The 22,421-nt window shown below is 35.2% G+C and overlaps 1 protein-coding gene across 3 annotated transcripts in view; it reads left to right on the top strand.

The window, feature by feature from the left end:
• CENPE (centromere protein E) overlaps nucleotides 1-22,421 on the top strand; it is a 39,260-nt gene that overhangs the window by 1,983 nt on the left and 14,856 nt on the right. Inside the window, exons 4-29 of one of the 3 annotated variants that reach the window (XM_090139341.1) lie at nucleotides 36-154; nucleotides 1,615-1,734; nucleotides 2,553-2,634; nucleotides 2,777-2,844; nucleotides 2,920-2,991; nucleotides 3,925-3,976; nucleotides 4,793-4,880; nucleotides 5,061-5,187; nucleotides 5,701-5,820; nucleotides 7,327-7,485; nucleotides 7,895-8,039; nucleotides 9,109-9,206; nucleotides 10,079-10,135; nucleotides 10,218-10,385; nucleotides 12,027-12,101; nucleotides 12,375-12,494; nucleotides 12,853-12,987; nucleotides 13,551-13,728; nucleotides 14,176-14,330; nucleotides 15,370-15,684; nucleotides 16,474-16,785; nucleotides 18,242-18,400; nucleotides 19,230-19,433; nucleotides 20,401-20,649; nucleotides 20,757-20,912; nucleotides 21,724-21,945. In XM_090139341.1, coding sequence (XP_089995467.1) covers nucleotides 36-154; nucleotides 1,615-1,734; nucleotides 2,553-2,634; nucleotides 2,777-2,844; nucleotides 2,920-2,991; nucleotides 3,925-3,976; nucleotides 4,793-4,880; nucleotides 5,061-5,187; nucleotides 5,701-5,820; nucleotides 7,327-7,485; nucleotides 7,895-8,039; nucleotides 9,109-9,206; nucleotides 10,079-10,135; nucleotides 10,218-10,385; nucleotides 12,027-12,101; nucleotides 12,375-12,494; nucleotides 12,853-12,987; nucleotides 13,551-13,728; nucleotides 14,176-14,330; nucleotides 15,370-15,684; nucleotides 16,474-16,785; nucleotides 18,242-18,400; nucleotides 19,230-19,433; nucleotides 20,401-20,649; nucleotides 20,757-20,912; nucleotides 21,724-21,945 — 3,755 coding nt within the window. Of the gene's footprint in view, nucleotides 1-35; nucleotides 155-1,614; nucleotides 1,735-2,552; nucleotides 2,635-2,776; nucleotides 2,845-2,919; nucleotides 2,992-3,924; nucleotides 3,977-4,792; nucleotides 4,881-5,060; nucleotides 5,188-5,700; nucleotides 5,821-7,326; nucleotides 7,486-7,894; nucleotides 8,040-9,108; nucleotides 9,207-10,078; nucleotides 10,136-10,217; nucleotides 10,386-12,026; nucleotides 12,102-12,374; nucleotides 12,495-12,852; nucleotides 12,988-13,550; nucleotides 13,729-14,175; nucleotides 14,331-15,369; nucleotides 15,685-16,473; nucleotides 16,786-18,241; nucleotides 18,401-19,229; nucleotides 19,434-20,367; nucleotides 20,650-20,756; nucleotides 20,913-21,723; nucleotides 21,946-22,421 lie in introns of all 3 variants that reach the window. The other 2 variants (XM_031608864.2, XM_090139342.1) reach the window with 2 other exon arrangements.

Here is a 22,421-nt window from a genome sequence, read left to right as displayed (position 1 = left end):
TCTAAATAATCAATAAAATGTAACCATCTTTCTAGGCACAATCTTTGCCTATGGACAAACTGCCTCAGGGAAGACATACACAATGATGGGAAACAAAGATTCACTGGGCATTATTCCTAAGGCAATTCAACACGTCTTCAAAATTATTTGCGAGGTGAGTGTCTCTATGAAACTGAAGTAACTGAAAGGACTAGCAATATATCTGAATGTTATAGAGAAATGAGTTTTAATATTAAGGAACTTACGAAGGAAACAAACTGTATTTGGGCTCTATGTTGCAGTTGTTTTGCTAAGCTTGCAGAGATGTGATTAGTTAAAAATAACATTGTAGCTGGAATCAAGTCAATAACAAAACAGTACTCAGGAAACTTGAATTACCAGCATAGACCAGGTAATGTGGAACTTCATTATTTATTCTGCTATTTTAAAACCTTCTCCAAAAATTAGCAATATGAAAAACTTGATTTTTTAAAGCATAAAGAATATGAAAAAGAATTTACTTATTTCAGGTGTTTAAAAGAATCACAGATAGATTAGCCAATTTTAATAGTTCCTACAGTCTGTGAATTTTGGTAGAACATGGGCTGGAACCATACTAGAAAGGATTCTCTTGGACTGTGCCATATAAACATAAGATGCTGAAGCCCTCTGTGCCAGGGAATGGAACAGCAGACTGATAAGAGAATATCAGAAACAGTGTGCAAGAAACTGACTTCATATTATGAAACTGTTGCTTAAGTTTTCTTGATAATCTGAATCCATTAGGGATGGCTATCCTGAACCCTGAACTTAAAATGTGCGACTCTGTTGGTCCTTCTGAGAAAGAGCAGTGGCTTTGATATATCTGGCTTTTGTCCAACATTAGTGTAGTTATTATCTGTACAGATATGCATGAAATCCAGCTGGATTGTTATATTATATAGCATCTCTTCATATTAATGACTATGTATTATGTCATTGCTTGTGTATTGGGAAGACTTCCGTGCAACAAGTGCAGCACCCCAAGGGCCTAAATCCTGTAATGTGATTAGCTATAAGGAGAAGGTATAAATTAGGACATCATTTGCAGAATACTTCTGCCTTGAGGGTTTCAGGTTATTGATATCAGTTATGTGATATGTCAACTGTTCCTGTGAGGTGCAGAGTATTTTAGAATCAACAAGAATAGACTCTAAGCTAAGAAAACTTTCCATGGTGCTGTAATCCACTGTGCAGCCTTCATCTGAGTGTTCTTTACTATGGAGGTAGCGAAAGAAGCAGCAGCAGCAGCAAAGAAAATCTAAGTAAAAAGAGAGTGACAGTACAGAAAGAAGAGAGCATAAACAGGAGTGGATTTAATATGGAAAGGATAGCTAAGTAGGAGATCTATTGCCACACTTCTGTAGAGTTGTGTAAAAACTTGCTTTTATAGCTTACTGAAGATGATAAATTGTTAATGCAGCTTGGAAAAGGTCTGTATTTGTAGATGCTTGTGTGGAAAGGATATAGTGGAACTAAATTTGTGAAATGATATCCAAGTATATAACTTTGAGTTTAGAATACTTGCATTAAAAGCTGTTCATTCTGTAGGCTGATTTTTTTTATTTTATTTTTTTTTCTTCCTGTTGTCATTAGATTCCAGATAGAGAATTCTTATTAAGAGTTTCCTACATGGAAATCTACAATGAGACCATCACAGATTTGCTTTGCAATATAAGGAAAAAAAAGCCTCTAGGAATTCGTGAAGATGTTAATGTAAGTAGATGTTATGTTAATGCAAGAGATTGTTATGTAGCATAGCGCTTGTATTTGCATGGTACAAGGGGGGGAAAAAGGCTTTCAGAGGCATCTAGTAAAAAAATATTTCCATATCAAATTGTGTAATTGTCTTCCAAGTTAGCAGAAGGGCAATTGATGTAACAACAGTGAAGCCGGGCTTGTTGTTGCTGGCTTAGCTGAATGCACATTTATAAATGTAGACTTATTCTTTAAGCTTTCCAAGAGAATATATTTTTATTTAATAAAAATAGTGAATACTTGAGAGTTGTCTCATTAATGGAACTACAGAAATGATATTGATCCCCTACCTCGATGTTATAGAAGTCTTCAAAAAGATACACAGAATTGCTTTAATAGTGTCGTTATATGATCTACAAAATCAATACACTTTTCCTCTACTTGTAATCATTAGATAAAATCATAGAGCATATATAGGAAGATAAACCATAGGAAAAATAAATTATATAAATGCCATCCTTTGTTTCTCTATACTAAGCTTTGCAGCAAACAAACTGGATATTTATTTATTTATCTACTTTGATTGCCTACATTGACCAATATTTTTGGAGTCTCAGGAGAGTTCATTTTTATTAACTGTGTAAGTCTAAATTTTCATTACTTGCGTTCAGAGGAAAATTAAAAAAAAAAAAAAGACATTCAAGTAGTTAACTTTTAAAAGTACAATAAGAAATCTTAGTTATGTTAATTTTATGTATTCATGTGAATTTTAGAGTTCAGTAAATTATTTATTATTGGTTTTTTTGTTGTTGTTGTCATTGGTTGTATTTTTTAAGAGAAATACATATGTCGAAGACCTGATTGAAGAGGTGGTTGTTTCTCCTGAACAAGTTATGGAATGGATCAGGAAAGGAGAAAGTAAGTCGTTTAGCCAATGCCAGCTGATATTTTAGAAAAGCATTAAATTGCATAGAATTATGGACATCTCTTCAAAATCTTATTCAGAAATCAGTTTTTTTGGAATATAAACAGAAGTATTTCAATATTGCTTTTTTGACAGAAAATCGCCACTACGGAGAAACAAAAATGAACGAACATAGCAGCCGTTCTCACACCATCTTCAGAATGGTAAAAATTTCACTATGAGAATGCTGGGTTTTTTATTACTTTAAATGACAGTAGCTTATTGTTTCCCTTTTCTAGATAATTGAAAGCAGAGAACGGAGTGACCCTGCAAATGCAAACTGTGATGGAGCAGTGATGGTGTCCCATTTGGTAAGATGTTGTTAAATTGGTATTTAAGTAGAGCGTTTACAATTGCAGTTTGTATGTAAGAAGAATGTTATTTTATAATGACATTATTAGCATGTCTTGTTGATTTCTATCAGACATTTCTTACATATGTGTCATGTTTCTCACCATCTGTGTAGAGGGAGATTCCATGTGTGTTATCTGGAGGATATCCTCCCACCAAAGGAATTCTGAAGTGTAATATCTGAGCTATTGCCCACTTTTTTCTCATCTCTTCATTGCTAGTGAACCTACGCTTCCACCACTCCATCTCCTGTATTGCTGTTGCATGTGATTGTGTAATAGCCTCTATTAACGGGAGGGGGGTGGGGAGGGGGAACTCTTTTTTGGCCTTTTTGTTCTACTACTGCTTGGTGAAGTTAGTACAGGACTTTACACTTCTGAAACAGAAGCCATTACAATCAATGGCTACTTGCTCAGCCAAGTCCTTGTGGGATGCTATGAAGTTGTAGTCAATTTTGAATCATATTCAGAGTGAAGTTTTTTCTTCTGATCTCTAATTTCTACTTTCACTATCCTCAGAATGGCAGTGAAGGAGAGAGACAGCTGATTCAGCTGCTTAAGGCTTGAACTTGTAGGTAACATCTCTGTATTGAGAAATGATCTTTGCCTTTTGCCAAGGGTAGGGGAAGCTGCACTGCAAGGATGAAATACCATTTGGAGTAGTATTAATAGAATTCACATGATTTTTGTTTCGTATCCTTAAGCACATTGAAAGTGGTGGTTGATGTTTTATGGAGCTGCAGGTTATTTCCAGTGAACACTTGGTGTGTGTGTGTTGTTGTTTTTTTTTTCTGGAGAATAATTTTAGTTTAAGTCTGTGCGAGGAATTTCATAGAAGAGAATCTCTAAAATAAATTACACCTGGAACTAACCTATAATACATTTTATTTGCAGAATTTGGTAGATCTGGCAGGTAGTGAAAGAGCTAGTCAAACAGGATCTGAGGGTGAGTGTTAGATGATGCTCTTCTGATGATCATTTCTGTTATTTAACCTTTAATTAGAGCTTATGATGGAGAGGAAATGATGTATGTGCTGTTGTTTATAAATAGTATCTATTCTACTTGGCAGGCAGGATCTGCACAGGGAAATACTATACAGAGTGAACAATTCAGTACTAATATGGCTTTTCTAGAGTAGCAGATCCAGCAACAGTGATAGATTGGACTAAAAGAGTGAAGATTAATAGTTTGCAGTAAAAAAATCCTTAGAAGCTTATAGAGACTGTTAAATTCAGAGCTGCAGAGTGAACTAAATGGCTCTGTTAACAATCAAGCTTGCTTTAAATGATAGCATGAAGCACAAAAATGCCTGTCACTTTTTTTTTTTAAATTAAAATAAAAAGTATTATGAGAATAACACAGGTTAATAGTCTCTCTTAGTAAAGAATAACTAACCAGGAAGCTGTATCAAAACCTGGTTTGTTATATTTAGATTCTACTAGATGTTTTTGTGTATGCCAGTATCATCAAAATATGATTATGTCTAAATATGATAGGAACTTTGCAAACAGTTTATGTTTCTATGGCCCTGACTGCCTACAAATTAAAGATTATTAGTGCTAATTTCTGATAGATGACTAATTTGATTCATCTTGACAATTCTAGAGGATTTAATGCTGGCTACTCGTGGGTCACTGTGTGGTGTGGTACTCGTTATTTAACTTTGGGACTATCTGTCTCGGAATAATGCTACAGAAAAACTTGCTGAAAATGTGTAGGTGTTGTTATTATTTTTCAACTAAAGCATTGTGTAATGCCTAGGTGTCCGACTGAAGGAGGGCTGCAATATAAACCGGAGCTTGTTCATTCTGGGACAAGTTATCAAAAAACTTTGTGATGACCCATCCGGGTAAGCTGTTCTGTTGACATACCTGTTTTAGACATCAGTCATTAATAGATCACACATAACGAACTTTAATTTATTAAAATTATATTTCAAATGATCTGTCACCTTTAGAATGTGTATTTGCTTCTCCATACAGTAATATCATATATTTCTTCATTTTCTTTCTTCTCACTTTCCCACCAGTTTCATAAATTACAGAGACAGCAAGCTGACTCGAATTTTGCAGAACTCCCTTGGAGGAAATGCGAAGACAGTTATTATTTGCACAGTAACTCCTGTTTCTTTTGATGAGACGCTCAGCACGCTCCAGGTAAAAGTTCTTGCCTGTTTTTAAGCATTATCCTGGCCAACTTTAATATTGATGGCATGGGGGAAAAAAGTTGTGGATGGGGGTGTTCAGTTGCTTGAATCTTCTAAAGGCCTCTGTTCACTTGGGGCATGAAGTACATCTAGTCTGTACTCTGTGTCTCTTCCCATTCACTTTGTTATGCTAGGCTGGCTAGCTTGAAGCCTTTTAGCAGTTGAAACAAAGCTTTCTCCCTGTCTCAGTGGCAGTAGATAAATTCTGTTTTCTTCTGTTTTCCTTTTGCAAACAGAACTGCAAATCTTTAATAATGTTTTAGGCAGCTTCTACAAAAACAGAGAGTAATTGAACCAAGTGATGAGCTTTATATAAATTAAAAATCATTAGATGTAATTTTGGTTAAATGTGTTTTTTCTTTATCAATCAACTACTCCTTTAACTCTGTTGGGGAAAAATGAGAGAATAACACTTTTGATTTATTTAACTATTGTGCATGAGAGAATATGGTTGCTCTTCCAGTTTGCCAATACAGCCAAAAGAATGAAGAACACTCCAAAAGTCAACGAAGTGCTTGATGATGATGCCCTGCTGAAGAGATATCGCAAAGAAATTCTAGACTTGAAGAAGCAACTGGAGGAAGTATGAATTTTAGTGCATTTATTATATAAATATACACGTGTGTATATATACACATTTGTGTTTATTTTTATAGTGTGTACATATAAAGTGCAGTGTATACAGAGTATGTAGTGTATAGTATCTGTAAATTGTATGTGTATCTACTTTTATGCATGTATACTGGTATCTATTTTAAAACATTTTTCTAGAATTGAAACCAATTAAATCACGCATTACATTTAAAAGGTCCAGATTAAGTTTTGTTTCTCCCCTCCTACTTGATGTTCAGCCAAAGCTGCAATAAGCTGCAACTCTGTAAGATCATTGACAACATCTATATCGCTAAACATCCATCTTGGAAGCAGACAGTAGCAACTTCCCACCAAACACCAAACTCAAGTTCAGCTTGGTCCAAAAAAGATAGCATTTTGTTGATGAGAATCTTGCAAGTGTTGTAAGAGATTAGATTGTAAAACATAAAGCATGGGAAAAAAAATCACAATTTGGCACATATTGATTTTTTTGATTACATAACTCATCCAAAGATGCTTTATTTTGGGAGATTGAGGGAAGCCAGAGGAACACTTTAAAAATAAAAAGTCAGTGTTTTTCCCTAAAAAATTAGTTTGCAGTAAGGATTTGCTCGTTATATTTTGAGATACTGAATAGTCAGGAAAGTACTTACATTAAACATAGAAATATTTGTTGGAAAATCACATGAATATTAACAAATATCTATATATCACAAACTTATGATTAGGTTGTCAAATAATTAGCTACTGCAACACAGTCTCTTTACTAGAGAATGAATTACCAATACCAAAAATTTTGAGAGAGAACATACATTAGAGAAACATGTTATTTAACAGTTGTATCTCTGGAAGAGTTTCAGGCTTCTGCCACTGTGGAAAGGTGTATGGGAACTTCTGAATCACAGTCTGAACCTCTGATTGATCACTTGAGGCAAGCAATGAGTCAGCCCTGGGAGCACAGGTGAAGGCAATTCACCTGTGCTGCCGGAAGGCGTGGAGCTTGGCTCCACCTCTCCTAGATTCCATTTAAGAGCTGACTACCAGTGGGGAAGGATCTCTTATGGAGATCCCTCCTTTTGGAGTATTCCAGCGAGCCCAGGATAAGGGCAAGCCCTTTATCTATTCTTTTTGGTGTAATAACCTGCTTAGCCAAACTCTCTCATATATTTCTTAATTATAACACCTGTATATTCATTGATTATACAAAAGGTCTCATTCTAAAACTGTTACATTTGAAAGAATAATTTTTTAATAGAGTATTTTTAAGTCTTTTGAGTCTGTAGCTGATTTATTTTGCTATTTTAACCTCTCAAATACTAAGTCTCCTAGGAAATTGTGAACTGTTGTCAGTTTTTGTCAAAGATTAGGGACAGCTCTTATACTTAAAGGAACATGTGTACGTGCTGTTACTTCTCAATCCTGGTAATTCTTCATAAACTACTGTTTCAGGTGATACACTTAATGTCATTATGATTTATTACTGTTTCTATGGAAGGTGTCTATGAAGACTCAGATTCATGCAATGGAAAAAGATCAGCTGGCTCACCTGTTGAAAGAAAAGAATTCTCTTCAGAAAGTGCAGGAGGATAGGATACGAAACTTAACTGAGATGCTGGTGACTTCTGCCTCATTTTCATCAAAACAGAATGCTAAAGTAAGTGCAGATTTCCTAGATCTTTTTTGTTAATTCTGAAATACTTGTCAAAAATTAATAGAAATGCGCAGGATTATAGTGAAAATGAAAAAAGCTTGAGTTAAGCAGTCCTTAGCATTTGATTTTAATATGATTATAAGTATAAACAATAGTCTAGGCAATTCTCACTCGTTTTGAAGGAGTAATTTTTCAGTACTTCTGAGTTTTCAATGCTGCTTTTCAGTAAACAGACAGCAAAGAGCTTTGCTTTCAAACTGTCAAGCTCTAGGTCGTTTTTAAAGAAACTGCAAAAAAATAAGCAGCTAGATAGGATACAGGGCTGTTGGAATAGTAGACCAATCTCCATTTAGTGCTTTAATTTTGCTTTCTGTAAATTCTTTTATTTTGTTTTGTTTTTCTCCCTTTAAAGGCCAAGAGAAGAAGGAGAGTTACATGGGCTCCTGGTAAAATAAACCAGGAAAATGTGGACTACTTTGAAGATTTTGAAAAATCAACATTAACCACAACAAAAAAAATGAAAATGTCTCTGTCGTCTCTACCAGAAGCAGAGGACTGTAAGCATCTTTTTTTGTGTGTGTGTGCAGAAAACTTTGTAAAGCAGCACTGAAATGCAGACTTGAAAATGAAGAACAATCTTTATTTTACAAATCTAAATTAAAAATCCATTTCACTTGCTAATAATACATTTGGTTGACACTACTCAAACTGTTCTGTGAACCCAGAAAGCATTAACTTTGCTTTCAAAGGGAATTACATTTGTCTGTGAACAAAGAATACTGCCTGGAAGTAGAGTGGGTTCAGCTGCAATAATGCAAATAGTTATTGTGATGTAAATAAAACTATTTAGTTTTTAAAAATGGAAGCTTTGGAAGCCTGAGTCTTGCTGTCCTAGGTGAAATAATATGTAGGAAATCTGTCAGACAACTTCATAAGCATTGCTTGGCTTCTCAAAGGAAGTAAGAAAGTCACCTGAGAGCACAAGGGAGGTTTTCTCATTTGTTTGTTTTGTTAAGCAAATGTACTTGCTTGTAAGAAAATTTTAAAATACGTAGTGTTCTCTTGGAAAAAATGGGAGGGGGGAGGAAGATAAAGAGAAAAACTCAACACGTTAGCAGATACAGAAAAGTCATTACTCAAAGATTAAGCTCTAATTGGAGGACTTACTAGAGGACCTAGACCAAGGAATAAAGGAAGCTAGAATGAAGATAAGAAAATAACTGGGCACTATTGATACTGAATTGCATCTTTGTACAGCCTTATTACCCATTCATCTGTCAAGTTGCTTTAAATTTTTCTTATGGAAAAGATATGCAGAATACTGTTACTTGGTGTTTTTCTTGACCTTTAAACACTTTTTCTAATCTATAAATAAGTATATATTCTGGATTTTCTTAATCTTCATTAACTTGTGATAGGGTGTTCAGCGTAAGCACAGGGACTGGATTAAAGTGCTGTTCACTTTCATAAAAGAAAATCATGAAACTTAGAAGTCCTACTGTGTTTTATATCTGTGTCACTGAATCATTATTTCCAATGTGATGAGACCTTTGATAAGAAAATTCTTGATTCCCAATTGAAAACTTATTGCTGTTCAGTATTTTTTTGATGCATCTTCCTTCTCAGCTATGTTAATGGAGAGTTCTGAACGGGACAACGAGTATTTTACTGTTCCTGATCAAATTCAAGATACAGAATGGATTGATGGACCAAACATGAACTGGGTAACATCATAATGTCTTCAGTTTGTCTTACTGTCCTGGTTTCAGCTTGGACAGAGTTCTTTCTTCATATTGTCTGAAATGATGCTATGTTTTGGCTTTGGGAGAAAAACGGTGTTGATAACACAGGGATGTTTTAGTTGCTGAGCAGTGGCTGCAAAGTGCCAAGGACATAACTTCTTGTGCTGCCCTATTATCAAGGGGGGCTAAGGGGCATGGGGAGCTTGGAGGAGACAGAACCAGGAAAGCTGACCTATAGTTGGCTAAAGAGATATTCAAAACCATTCGATATCATGTGAAAAAAGTTTAAAAACATGGGAGTTGGGTGGGCTACTGGCTTCCCACTGCTTATTGTCTGGATATCAGTTGCTGGGTGGTGAGCAATTGCTTGTGCGTCACTTGTTTTGTGAATGTATTATTATCACAGCTACTACTATTGTTCTTCTTTTTCTTCCTTTTACATCTCAGTAAATAGTTTTTATCTCAGCCCACAAGTTCCACTTTGTTGTTTTTTGTTTGATTTTCTACTCTATCCCACTGGGAGGGGAAAGCGAGTGAACAACTTCATTGTGCTTATAGCTTGACTGCTGTGTTAAACTATAACACTTAACACAGTGCATACGCATTGCATAGTTCTCAGTAAGACAGCCTTACTCATCTGTAGAGCATCAATATTCTGTTATATATCTTTAATAATTACAATTTCTTTGTAAGAAAGTATCTTGGTCATCTCTGTGAAGTTGTGGTTTGTTTTTGTAGTGAATGAGCTAGTGAGCTTTGGTATTTAAGTAGGGCTGGCAGTGTAAAGCAACAAGGGTTATAATAAATTTGCTTGATCTTGTCAATCAGTTAACTGAAAGCAATTCTCTTTCTAGACTCAGAGAGACTTTGAAGAATCTGTGCAACTCTGTGAAGCTTTAGCCGTAGAAAAGGTAAGCCTGTCCTGTATTCACCTTGAAATACGATGAAAATTCCAATAACCTTTTCTAAAGCTTGTTGTGTTTCTTTCTTCAGGATATTGCTGTAAATGAGATCAATGTTTTGCAAGCAAACTTTAATAAGTTAGTATTAGAAAATGAACAGTTGAAATCAGAAATAAATGAAATGAAGGAGAAGCTGGAGGAAAAGATAGAAATTGATGAATTTGAAGCACTGGAAAAACAAACACAAAGAGATCATGAGGTAAGGTGCACAGAAGTATAGATAGATTAGTATTCTCTATACTCAAAAGTTTTCTAGAGTTTAGTCTACAGAATGCTATGTGGATGTTGATTCACAACAGGTGGTGATATAAGCAGCATTCAGCAGTAGGAAGAATGAGCTTAGGGTTTAAAGTGGACTGAGAGTGTAAAAGCCCTTAAAATTTTAAGGGCTGCATGCTGAGGTTTCGTTAAATGTATGTCTGTATGTATCCATACTATTCTTGTGTGTATACATCTAATATATGTATGGAGAGTCTCTTGCAGAAATCAACAAGATTTTTTTTATACATAGATATATGCTAAGGTCTAATGTTCTAGTTGCCCAAGGGCTAGATGGTGAAATAAGTTACGGAAGAAAAAGACACTTGAGATAATGGCACACAGATGTACTTTATTCCATTTCTTTCCCAGTACCTTTTCTAGAAGGAAACTTTGCTGTGTTGGCTGAAGACTGCCTGTACATATTAGGCTTACCACAAGGCTAAGGTTGAAGCTGGAGTTGCATTCTTTCACACTTGTTTTAGGTTACAATTTAATGAGATCATCTATTATTTCTGGCATTCCCTACAGAGATTTGAGTCTTAAAACAGGTGCATAATCTATTATGATTTAGCTCATATTTAAGATTACACTGAGAGACACTTTTAGTAGACTATTTGTGCTAGTTTCCTTATCATCTCTACTCTGAAGCCAATGTTCTAACAAATTCTTTTAACACTTGTCCCCTGAAAAGGTTTTGTGTATCTAATGAGGAAAAACAATGTTCTAGCTTATGTTGCAAGAGCTACTTTTGAGCAAATCACAGCTGCAGATAAGTGTTTGAAGACAATCCATAAAATGTAATATATAAAATATAAAATGTCAATACTTGTACAGCAGAGTAATTATAGCATAACTGACAGGTCACATACTTCACACTTGACTAAACATACTTAGCTGAAATAATCAGTTTCAGTCAGCAGAGGCACATAGAGGTAAACTCAATAATGGATAATGTAAGTTACACCTGGCAGATAATATAGTACTATATCTTCTACAGCTATCCTCTGACTTGAAAATTACAGATTAGATTTTTTTTTCTGTACTTGTAACAATACAAAAATACTCAAAAGTGCTAATTTTTAAGCTTCTCTAACAAAGACCAAGAGAACAGCTCTTTCACTTTAAAAGCACTCGTATATCTAGTCTTCTACTTGTGCTTCCTTTCGCAGGATATAACTTGAATGCATTCATGGCTTGCTTACTTAAACTCAATTTTGATACCTCTTTCTTGTCCACGATTAGATTATCATTAATATCTGCACTGTGCAGAAAAGACTGTTTAACATGACCGGAGTTGGACGTTCCATATCTGTATGTTTCCTGCATGAATTGCTTTGATCATGTTGCTTTTGTTTCTTGAGCTACTGCAGATTAAATTAGACTTGAATCATTTCTAACTGCTGTGAAGCTGAAATAGAGATTTTCATTTATTAATTTGAAAGAATGTGGCAACTATGATTTGCAAACTAATAGAAAATATAATACAGACCTTGCTTATTTGCATGGTGATGGCAACTAAAACCATTGGTGTGGGTGCTTTCTAACATCCTCAGCAATTCTGCTTCAATTTGCTCCACAGATACAACTAATGCATGAAATTACCAACCTAAGGAATATTGTTTCAAATGCTGAAGCCTACAACGAAGAACTTGAGGTGAGCCTGTCTCATAAACTTGCATGCAATAAGATTTGTATGGAACATGGTTTGGTTTTTCTATCTGCTACAGATGACCCAGACTTGGTTGGGCTCTAGTTAGTCTTACTAGTTATGAGAAAGATATGTCTCATCTTAATAATGCTTATTATGTAAAAAGGATTCTTATAGATTCCTATCAGGAAAACAAACAAAATGGGAACTGTGATTTTTTTTTTAATTCATTTTTTTTACTTTTTTCTTTTCCCTTTTTTCTTTTCACGTAACTTTTAGGCAGAAATGAAGTCCAAACTGGAACAACTAAAAGAGAGAGAGAACAAAATAAAGATATTACAAAATCGTGTGGAAGAACTGCAGAAAATGGAAGTGGAAAGAGAGACATCTCTTTCATTGGTAAACATGAGTTTTCTGCTGGGGTTGCTTAGGTTAAGTTTTGCTTTTCTGGAAGTGAGTTAAACTGAAGCATAGCCTTGATATGATGAAAATCTGCTGCCCAATAATTATTTTATGAAGCTTAAAATGCCAATTACTACAGTATTAGTTCTGCAAGAAGCTTATTTTATAGAGGTACTCTAAAGTAAAGCTATGGGAAATTCAGTACTTTATCCCAGCTCTCAGTGTTGTGCTACTGTTCATTTTAGATGGAGTAATGTACCACATTCTGAGTCGCTTCTACATTTTAACCATATTTGAATAATCACATTTGCTTTATTATGGTCATTTTAATTTTTTGAGTTTTTGTCTCTTTCAGGGGGATTCTGATAAATTAATTGAGGAAATTCAACAGCTGAGTAAATCCCTTTTAGACAGTGAAACTGTAGCCTTGGATGCCAAAAAAGAATCTGCTTTTCTCAGAACGGAAAACTTGGAATTGAAGGAGAGGATGGTAATTACTTTTTAAACTGCTTTTGTAGTGGTACAAAATACTGTTTGGGCAATGGTTGCTCCCAGACTAGAGAAGAAAGATATCTGTAAATACAAGTGACACTCAAAGTAATGTTTTCGCTATGGAACTCATGGAAAACAGATCTTCAAGAGGAAGATAAAAATAAATCTGTTGTCATGCAGGAGCTGGTCTTTTTGTCTTTTATGAGAGAAGAGAGTAAATGAGCAATCTTTGAAGAGTTCCTAGGACAAAAGACTCCAAGTCTGATTTTAATGGGGTCAGATTAGTAAGTTATCAGTTTAGAAAACTGGGATGGGACTTCCAAGTTTTGAAGGAGCGAAGGTGAAATAGGAAAAATGGCTATGGTTCTGACTTCGAATGTAAGATACATTTATTACATTACTCTAAAAGAAATGAAATTGTTTAATGGTGGCAAATTCTATTAGACCAGGCCAAAATTGTTCTGATCAATAACATGAAATGTGTCAGATTTAATAATTAACTGTTAAGCAAGTAAATTTGTATTTTGTGTATGAGCATCATGTTGTTTTGTTTTCCTGAAGAATGAACTCTTAAATAATCACAAGCAAATGCAAAAGGATGTGCAACTTTATCAAAGCCAAATAGAAGCCGGAAAGGCGAACTACAAAAAAATGCAAGCTGACTTGCAGAAAGAGTTGCAGTCTGTATTTCAAGAAAACACAAGGCTAAATTCACTGATGGAGGGTAAAATTCCAAAAGGTACTATTCAGTTTAAGTTGATTTTTTTTTTTCCTCTCCCCTTTCTTTTTCCCCATTTGAGGTGGAGGGTGTAGGGAAGGTATTTGCTCTTTTCTCTCTGAAGTTATTGTCAAGATAAAATATCAGAATCTCTGATACTGATGGCGCATAGCACTCTGCATTAGCACTTTCTTAAAATATTTGGAAAACTGCAATTTCCATTATGCTTCGTATGTCACCTAAGACAGTCAAGTTAATGAAGGAATATCAGGGAGAAACTGGAAATAAACTGAATGCCAGTCTAACAAAGTGATGACATAATTCAAAGCAGTAGTTCCACCTTTTGCTGACAAATTCCAAAATAGTCTTTGAAGATATGACATCCAGAGCATGATATGAAACTGCTTAAATTAAAACCTATTTTTCTTCTCCTGCACTCTTATTAACTAAAATTTGTTGATTGTCTAGATTTGGTTTCTCTTCTGGACCTGGAAAAAAAGGCATCTGACTTAAAAGCAGAACTGGAAAAAGCATTGGAGGAGAATGTACTCCTACAAAGAAAAGTAAATGAGTTATCGGAACTTCAGTCTCTACCAAATACTGTTGAAATGCAGCAGACAGAGGTAAACAAAAATTGAACTATTCTGGAGCTTGTCTTTCTTTCGTGCTTTTTATATTGTATTTGACTAATAACACATTAATGGAGGCCTATTGGATAGTTTTCAGTAAAAAAGTTGTCTTGAATCAAATAACAAGATTTTACAAAGTTCATTATGCTGTTGTTTCTCAGGTATTTGATATCTACACCCAGGAATAAATCAAGAGTTGAGTGCTCAGTTATAGTCCACTATAACCAATGAAGTATTTCTATTACAAAGTTTGCTTATTTACCATGGTCATCATTTGATAGCTACTTGTTTCATCTTTGTTCATGATGCCATTTCACCTATCCTAAAACTGAATTTTTGTCTGGATGGGTAAAAGTAAATCTTAACACTTCTGAGTAGAAACATTGGTTGGAGAGTAAAAGGTTTAATTTAAACTTTCCAGAATTTGCGAGCAGACTTTGTTTCCTGGCAGGCATAGTTTAATATACTTTTTCCTACAAATTCTTCCTAAGTCTTTGCAAATTTGTTATACTCAGTAACAAATACAAGAGGATTTATATGCACTTATGGTCTAGGGAAGTAATCTTGCACAAACTTGATTGTGAATATTCTGCAGAATGTTCCAAAACCTTCTATTGGTCTACTTCTTATTAAAAACAAACAAACAAACAAAAAAAAAAACGTTAAGTAGATGTTAAAACCTTTATAAAATCTGTTTTGCAAGTAGTGTTGATACATCAAAAGTACTTAATCAGTTTAAGAGCCATAGCTTGCCATGTTAGTTCAGTTCTCAAAACAGTGACAGGAAATATTTTAAAAACATCTTTAGAGGGGAGAGTTTTAATGGTTTTTGAATCCAATGGGATTTGTCTTCGCCCCCCCCTTCTCTCCGAAGTATTTAGGTTTTGTTTTATTGGGATTAAGTGTTGAAGTCCAGCAGTGTACTGTGCTCTGTGTTTGCTTATATTTGTTTCTTAAGCCTGCATGAGTATGGTTTTTATTATACAGCTATAACAAATATTGACTTTGAATGCTGTTTTTTTTTTTCTGACAGATTCTTGAAAAACATCAGGAGTTAAGCTTACTAAAATTGGAAAGAGAAAAGCTGCTCTCTGTGGCAACTGATAATGAAGTTAAACTTAACTCTTTGACTGAGGAAATCGAAAAATCAAAAAAAGAGCTAGCAGATGCACATCTTAAATATGTAAACTCTAATCAGGAATATGTAGTGCTTAAACAGCTCCATGAAGAACTAGAACAAAAATACCTAGCTGTGTTAGAAAACTATGAACAAATGAAGCTTCAAATAGAACACTTGTCTAAAGATGCAGACGAATCTAAAACAGCTTTGGATTATGTGAAATTAGAGGTTGGTGTCATATTCCTCTTTTTGATATATGCTAAGGATTCTCCAAATGGCTTCTTCTTAAAATATAAGGCAGTAGTTTTGAAGGTATGGTGTTGTAATTGAAGTTCTAGTTTCAGTGGATATTGCTTGCACTGTACCGGATGGGTAAGATTTGAGATGCACAGGATTATGGATCTCAATGGCCTCTTTCTTCATAGGCAAAGAATCAAGCTACTCAAGGATATGTGTTTCCCTGTACTTTTAAAATTCTTCTTAAGTTTACTCTTTATTATGCAAATATATTTTAAATAAGCAGCTATTGCATATTCTTTCTGAATTCATAAGAACAAAGCTTTCTCATCAGTGAACTGTTGAGGATTTTCTTTTAAAAGAAACAAAATGGAATATCTTTCAGACCACAGAGAATCACTGCATTACTTTGCAAATAGAAAGGGGGAAAAAAAAAACATCCTTATAGGATAAGAAGGAAAACTAAGCTGCATACACTTCTGACAAGCCTTTTGGCAACTATATGGCTGTCATATTCAGCTATGGATTTGGTAGGATATGGTTTCATGTGTGTTTGTGTTTTGGCAAGACTTTTCCTGCTAAGGAGGTTCTGGAGACTAATAATTAATGTGGACAAGATTATAAATGGAGGGTTAATGAAATGATTAAATTCCTACTCTTTTTGAAGAGTGAAAGGATTGTCTAGCTTGTCTAAGCAGATGAGTCTGTGAGATCATGGTATACACTATACTGCTTTACATGAGAATGAAAGTGTTTATTCCTTCTTCTTTTAAATTAAAGCTCTCCAATAAAATGAAAGAATTGGAAGAAAAGACAGCAGAGCAGAAACATCATCTTCATGTAAAAGAAGAGCTTGCTCAGGCTCATCACAAGCTAAATGAAATGGAACAATTAAAAGAGCAAGAAAAGATTATGGGAGCAAGATTGGAGACCAAAGATTCAGAGATCCAGGCAGTTCTTCAGCAGCTTAGTGGATGCTGGGAAGAAATAAAAACTCTCACTCATGAAAGAGATCACCTGAAACAAAAAGAGGAATCTCTCCAAGCTGAGACTGACCAGCTCAAAGAAGACATAAAGGACACTGTTTCAATGGTAGGGATTCTGACTTTATTGAAGTGGACTGTACATATTAAAAACTATTAAAAAAAAAAAAAACTATGTAGGTTGCTCTGAAAGTAATATCTCCTATTTATTTTTATGGAAACCTCAACAGATACAAAGAGCACAGTAGCACTATTTGATAGAGCAAATTCTCAGCTACAAAACTCTGTTTTTCAGTGTAATCACCGCTATTAGCTATGTATTTTTGCCAGCAATGAACTAGAGTCTTCGTGTCATACTTGTAAAAATCTGCACAAGTGGAGATGACCCACTGTTGTCTCTGCTGAAATGTACTACCCACCACTTAACTGTGCTAACACCCACTGTTCAGTCTCCATAAATGCTAAGCAAGGGTCAGTGAAATTTTCTGACAGGTCCAGCTTCTGGACCTGGGTAACTGTAAGTGGAATAATTGCTACAGGTGACTTGAGAATTGAAGTGTAGCATTGCTCACTGGGAAATGAAGGTACAGATTGTTTACAGGGATATAAGAGCAGAGTGCAGTTTGTATGCCATCAAATAGTACAGAATGTTGAGCATAGTGGAGAATTGTGGTCAAGTTCTGTGACCTGTAGTAGTCTCCTAGGCAACCTTAGGTTTCAGCAATATCAGGAAAACCTGATGTACTGCTGTAAGAACAATGCTGGGATGGGGGAGGACTTGATGTTGCCAAGATGCTGATAATCTGCTTACCTGCTGCTCCTGGGCCAAATGTTTTGGGATGTTGGTTTTTTTTGACAAAATGCGCTCCTTTGGGTGAACTTTGCTCATTGTGAGCTCATCACAGAACATGGGAAATGGTTTCAAACTGAAATAGAGGAGATCTAGATTGTATTGTAAAAACTTTTGCCTTACATCCAAGTGATGAGGCAGCACTGGCACAGGCTGGCCAGGGAGGCTGTGGCTGCCCCAACTCTGGAGACACTGAAGGCCAGGCTGGGCTGGGCCAGGCTGTGCGCCTGATCTGACCCTGATTGAGATGTGACTGTCCCTCTTCATTGCAGGGGAGTCAGACTAGGTGACCTTTAAAGAGTCATTTGAATTGGAAAGGACCCTATGATTGTCAATGGGTGCATTTTTTCTGCATGGAGGAATTAAATAACACACCTTTGCTTCATATGCACTTCTGTATCTGACACCAATTTGTCAAACTGTTCCTCTGTTGCCATCTGTTACACAGCAACAAAATGTAGTGGTTTATGGGTGAGAAGGTTCTACCTCTACTGCCATTCCACCAACATCCAGCTCTGGTGCAAGCCAACATAATAAAATAGGAGTCATTACTTTCAGAGCAACCCTTGTATATTGAAATGTATGGGGGACAAGGGGAGTGAATTTTCTTTGGCATTTTTTCTTTGGGTGTGGGTGTTTTTGTTTTTTGAGGAGTACCTACTAACGTGGAAAAAAAAATAGCATTTCTGTCTTGTGGATGTTCTTTATTCTAAAGAACATTTTAGCACACGAAGAACTGAGAAATGCACAGAGTTCTCTCCAGAAATCCCAGGAAACTGTTAAGAAACTGGAGAAAATTATTTCTGAAAAAGAGACTCAGATTCTGAGTGCTAAGGAGACGCTCGGGAAAACTATTAATGAACTTCAAATACAGGTAAGATGTTTTGTAATCATTCAAAACTAAAATGTTTCTAGTGTTTTTCCCACTACTGTGGAAGCAAGTCTCGTCAGTCTGATTACAGTTTCTTCTTCTTGCCCTTAAATTTCTAGACCTTTGGTAGAAAATGGTCAAAAAAAGTGGCATTCGTATCTTGAATTTCTACAGAGATCAACAACTTATGTACAGTGAACTTTTTCCAAACTAATGTGTCCTATAGATATCAACTTGACAGGTGAAATTAGATGGCAAATAGAGATAAGGGGTACCCAAGGGTAGTAACGAAGCTTATGGTTTGTGAAGTTTTTTCTTAATGACAAGTCTAGTACATGGCTGTAAATAAAACTGAGTTCATAACATGTAACAGGAAGCTGATAATGTGTTTTTCAAGCTTGTGTACAAATCCAGGAAGAGTGCTGTACCTTATGCAGTAGCTTCAGTAACAGTTCCTTTCGCAGACCAATCTGTAATAGACGACAGTAGACTTATACTGCAAGACTCAATAAATTAATTGATGTTAACTTAGTATTTGTATGGTTTTTTGAAAGAGCAAATGCATATAAATAGATGGAAAGGTGTTTCTTACTTGGCTTTTTCCTATCAGATATTTTCTAAATAAAACTTAGCCAGTATTAGAGAAAAAACTGCTAAAAAGTTAGTGTTTAGAACAGGTGACAGAAAGGCCAAAGACTATTGGATTTTCCCCCAGATGTGTTACAATTTGTTAAAGATTTGTTTAAGAATACCATAGCTGAATAAATGAAAGTTTTTACGTTTTAGTTTTTATTTTGAATTGTTGGAGATGCTATCTTTGCATACTTTATAGTTATCACAGATGACAGAAGAACTTAAAAACATCACATCGGAAAGAGACAGGCTTGCTGCAGAAAATGAAAGCCATAGAAAAAGTGATGAGCTTCAGGTGCTAAAGGAACAAATATTTTCCCTTACACCAGAGAAGAAGAATTCATTACAGGATAAGCTGGACAGTTTACATCTAAAAAAAGAAGAATATGGAGAAGGAACTCTGGTAAGTATTATACTAAGTTTGTAATGCAAAGCATGCATGTTTAAACTTTACTTTGAGCGATAATAGCTTGCTAAATAAACCAGAGAAGGATCCTACTACTTGACTGCAGGCTATCAGACACCACAAGCAGTATTGTTTACCTAAAAGGCAATTCAACCAATACTATCAGTTGCCCATTAGTCTGGGCAACTAATAGCAAGCTATGACAAACTTTCCCTGTAAACAGAATTTTATCTTGATACAGGATGGCTTTTTCAAGGTATAGAAACCTTTTTGGTTTTGTTTTCTAGGCAAGGTGTGTTGATGGCCTTTACACCCAACATTTTCCTTAACTGAACATGCAGATAGCACATGTATGTTTTTTATACATAAATGCACTTGAAAAATATAAATTTATAAAATATATCTGTAAAGTAATATTTATGGGGAGGTGGACAAACTTGGAAAAGATAAGATGTCAAGATATTATCACAGAATCATTGAATGGCTTGCGTTGGAAGGGACCCTACGGATCATCAAGTTCCAACCCTCCCCACCTCCCCCCCATAGGCAGAGCCACCAACCTCCAGATACCAGACCAGGTTGCCCAGGGCCTCATCCGACCTGGTCTTATCTAATGCTGAGACTACATATATGGACAAGATCTCTATAGCATATTTGTTTTTCCTCAGGATTAAACCACAGCCACGAAGTTCTGCTTTTGGCAACCTGTTTCAGAAGACATCTTCTCAAATTTTACATATGTATTTTTTAAGGAATTTGAAATATTGAATTCAGTCAAATCCTATTAATTTCCTTTATAATTACACATACTATACAAATTCCTTTAAAAAATAGGTTCCGTTTTTTTCATAAATAGCTTGTCAAAGGTCTGATAGAATTCTCTTATCACTGCTTCCCTAAATGTGTTGACTTCTATTGCTGCCTAAAATAGGAATCAGTGATTCAAGAAAAATCTGTTGAGCAGGAATTAATTCATCTAAGAGAAGAGCTGAGCCAGACAAAAAAGAAACTCCATGAAATGGAGGAAGCGAAGGCAAGTGAATTTAACAGGGAATCTGAAAAAGTGGAACAAACAGATCTTATTCCAAAATTGCATGACTGTCAAGAAATGAGCACTATGACAGAAAGAGATGATGATTTTAAAATGCAACTGGAGAATCTCCAAAATGAGAGAGACCATCTGAGAAACACCGTACAGGAAGCAATTAGCACGGTAAGAAAAACTGTTCTATACCTTTAAGGCAAAGTCTTTAGTAAACTTCTGTCATAATTTTTGGATATGATGCTCAAGCTTTAATTTGAACTGTTTTGTGTCCAAAGAATTCAGAAGTGCAGGAAGAATTGAAACGTGCTCATAACTCCATCAGACAACATCAAGAGACCATTGTGGATCTGAAAGAAACTATTTCAGAGAAAGAAAGTCAACTCTTGAAAGTGCAAGAGGCATTGAAGGAAACAACTGAACTGGAGCAGAAGGTCAGATATAGTTTTGTGAAGCAAATAAGTTCTATCTTATATGGACTTCAATTTGAAAGGTTTCAATAAATGTATTGACTTAAAGCTTTTCACCTTTTTTAACTACTTCATAAAAGAAGGCCATAACAATAGAGGAAGTGGAAATATAACCAAACTGCAATTTGGTGTGTAAGCTACAACCTTTATAACAAAATGTGCGTTGGTGCTGAAGGATCAAGTATTAACACCAGTGCTCCTATTTGATCTCAATTTATTTTTTAATTTAAAAAAAATATATTTTTACAGTCTTAACTATAATAAAGTTAAGAAGTTTAACATGCTGTCTTTCACCTATGTAACTGAGGATACCTAAGAGACTAAAGGGCAATTTAGCTCATTCTTTCACTTGTATGCTTACTATAATTTTATTTTTTCTGCTTATTTTTATATATGAAGCTATTGTTGCTTTAAGAAAAAAAATAGACTTGATTCTATCAAGCATTATCTGCTGTGCAGTTGTTTTGCTGGAGTTATCATGAACTGTAGGTTTTTATACACACTTTCTAATGAGATAGAAACGCTGAAATAGGATTAACGTGTAAGTAAAATTGTCATTTCTTTGCAACATTAGTAAACTGATGGATATTTCTTCTGTAAAATTTTTTGTAACAACCCATATGTGCTGGTGATGCTTTTGAAATGCGATCCATTGACACTTCCTACATCAACCTGACCACTGAGACAAAAAAAAGCTACTTAAAAAGTTACTGTTTCTTTTTCCCAAACATCCATAGAAATCTCAGCAATATTAATAGGCTATTTGTTTTTCCAGCTCACTGTAGTAACTGAAAACCTGACTCGCATCTCTTCTGAGTATAGCCAACTACTGGCAGAAAAAGAACAAACAGAAAGAAGAATGAATGAGGAGATTTCTCAGCAGCTTGAGAAAATAGCTTTACTTAATGTGGAGAAAGATGAGCTACAGCAAATGGTAGAGGTCGCTAAAACAGAAAAAGACCAGTTGAAGGCTGATTGTCAGGAAAGCAAGGAGAAAGTATGTATCAAATCTCTGAAATAATTGTTTTAAAGGCACTTTATATCACTCAATTCCTTCAGTCCTGTAGCTATCAGCTGTTCAGTATCCCTCCTCTTCATTTGTTCTCAGCAGCAATAAACTAAAAATTGAGTCTATTAATCCAATCTGGATTTTGGAACTTCTCTCTTAATTTTCCTTTGCAGCTATTCTGGTCACTATGCCACTCTGGATTAACCATAGTTGTCCACCTGCTGGATAAATGCTCTACAAGTTTGTTACATTTCCAACCTACAGTAGCTTTGCATTTAGCATTGAACAGTAAAAGTAATCTAAGGTTACAAAAATCAAAGGGTTTAAGGTTTTCTACCATTTCAACCCAGAATGAGGTGACCAAAGAGAAAGCTAAATCCAGAACTGAAATTGATTTGCTATTGCATTTCTGTCTTGATTCCTTGTTTTGAAAGCAGGATACTGCTTATTCAGAATTCCAAGCA

The sequence above is a fragment of the Phasianus colchicus genome, chromosome 4 (genome assembly GCF_987193195.1).
Source record: "Phasianus colchicus chromosome 4, bPhaCol1.hap1.1, whole genome shotgun sequence".
Taxonomy (NCBI): Eukaryota; Metazoa; Chordata; class Aves; order Galliformes; family Phasianidae; genus Phasianus; species Phasianus colchicus.
This window is presented reverse-complemented; position numbering and strand designations above follow the sequence as displayed.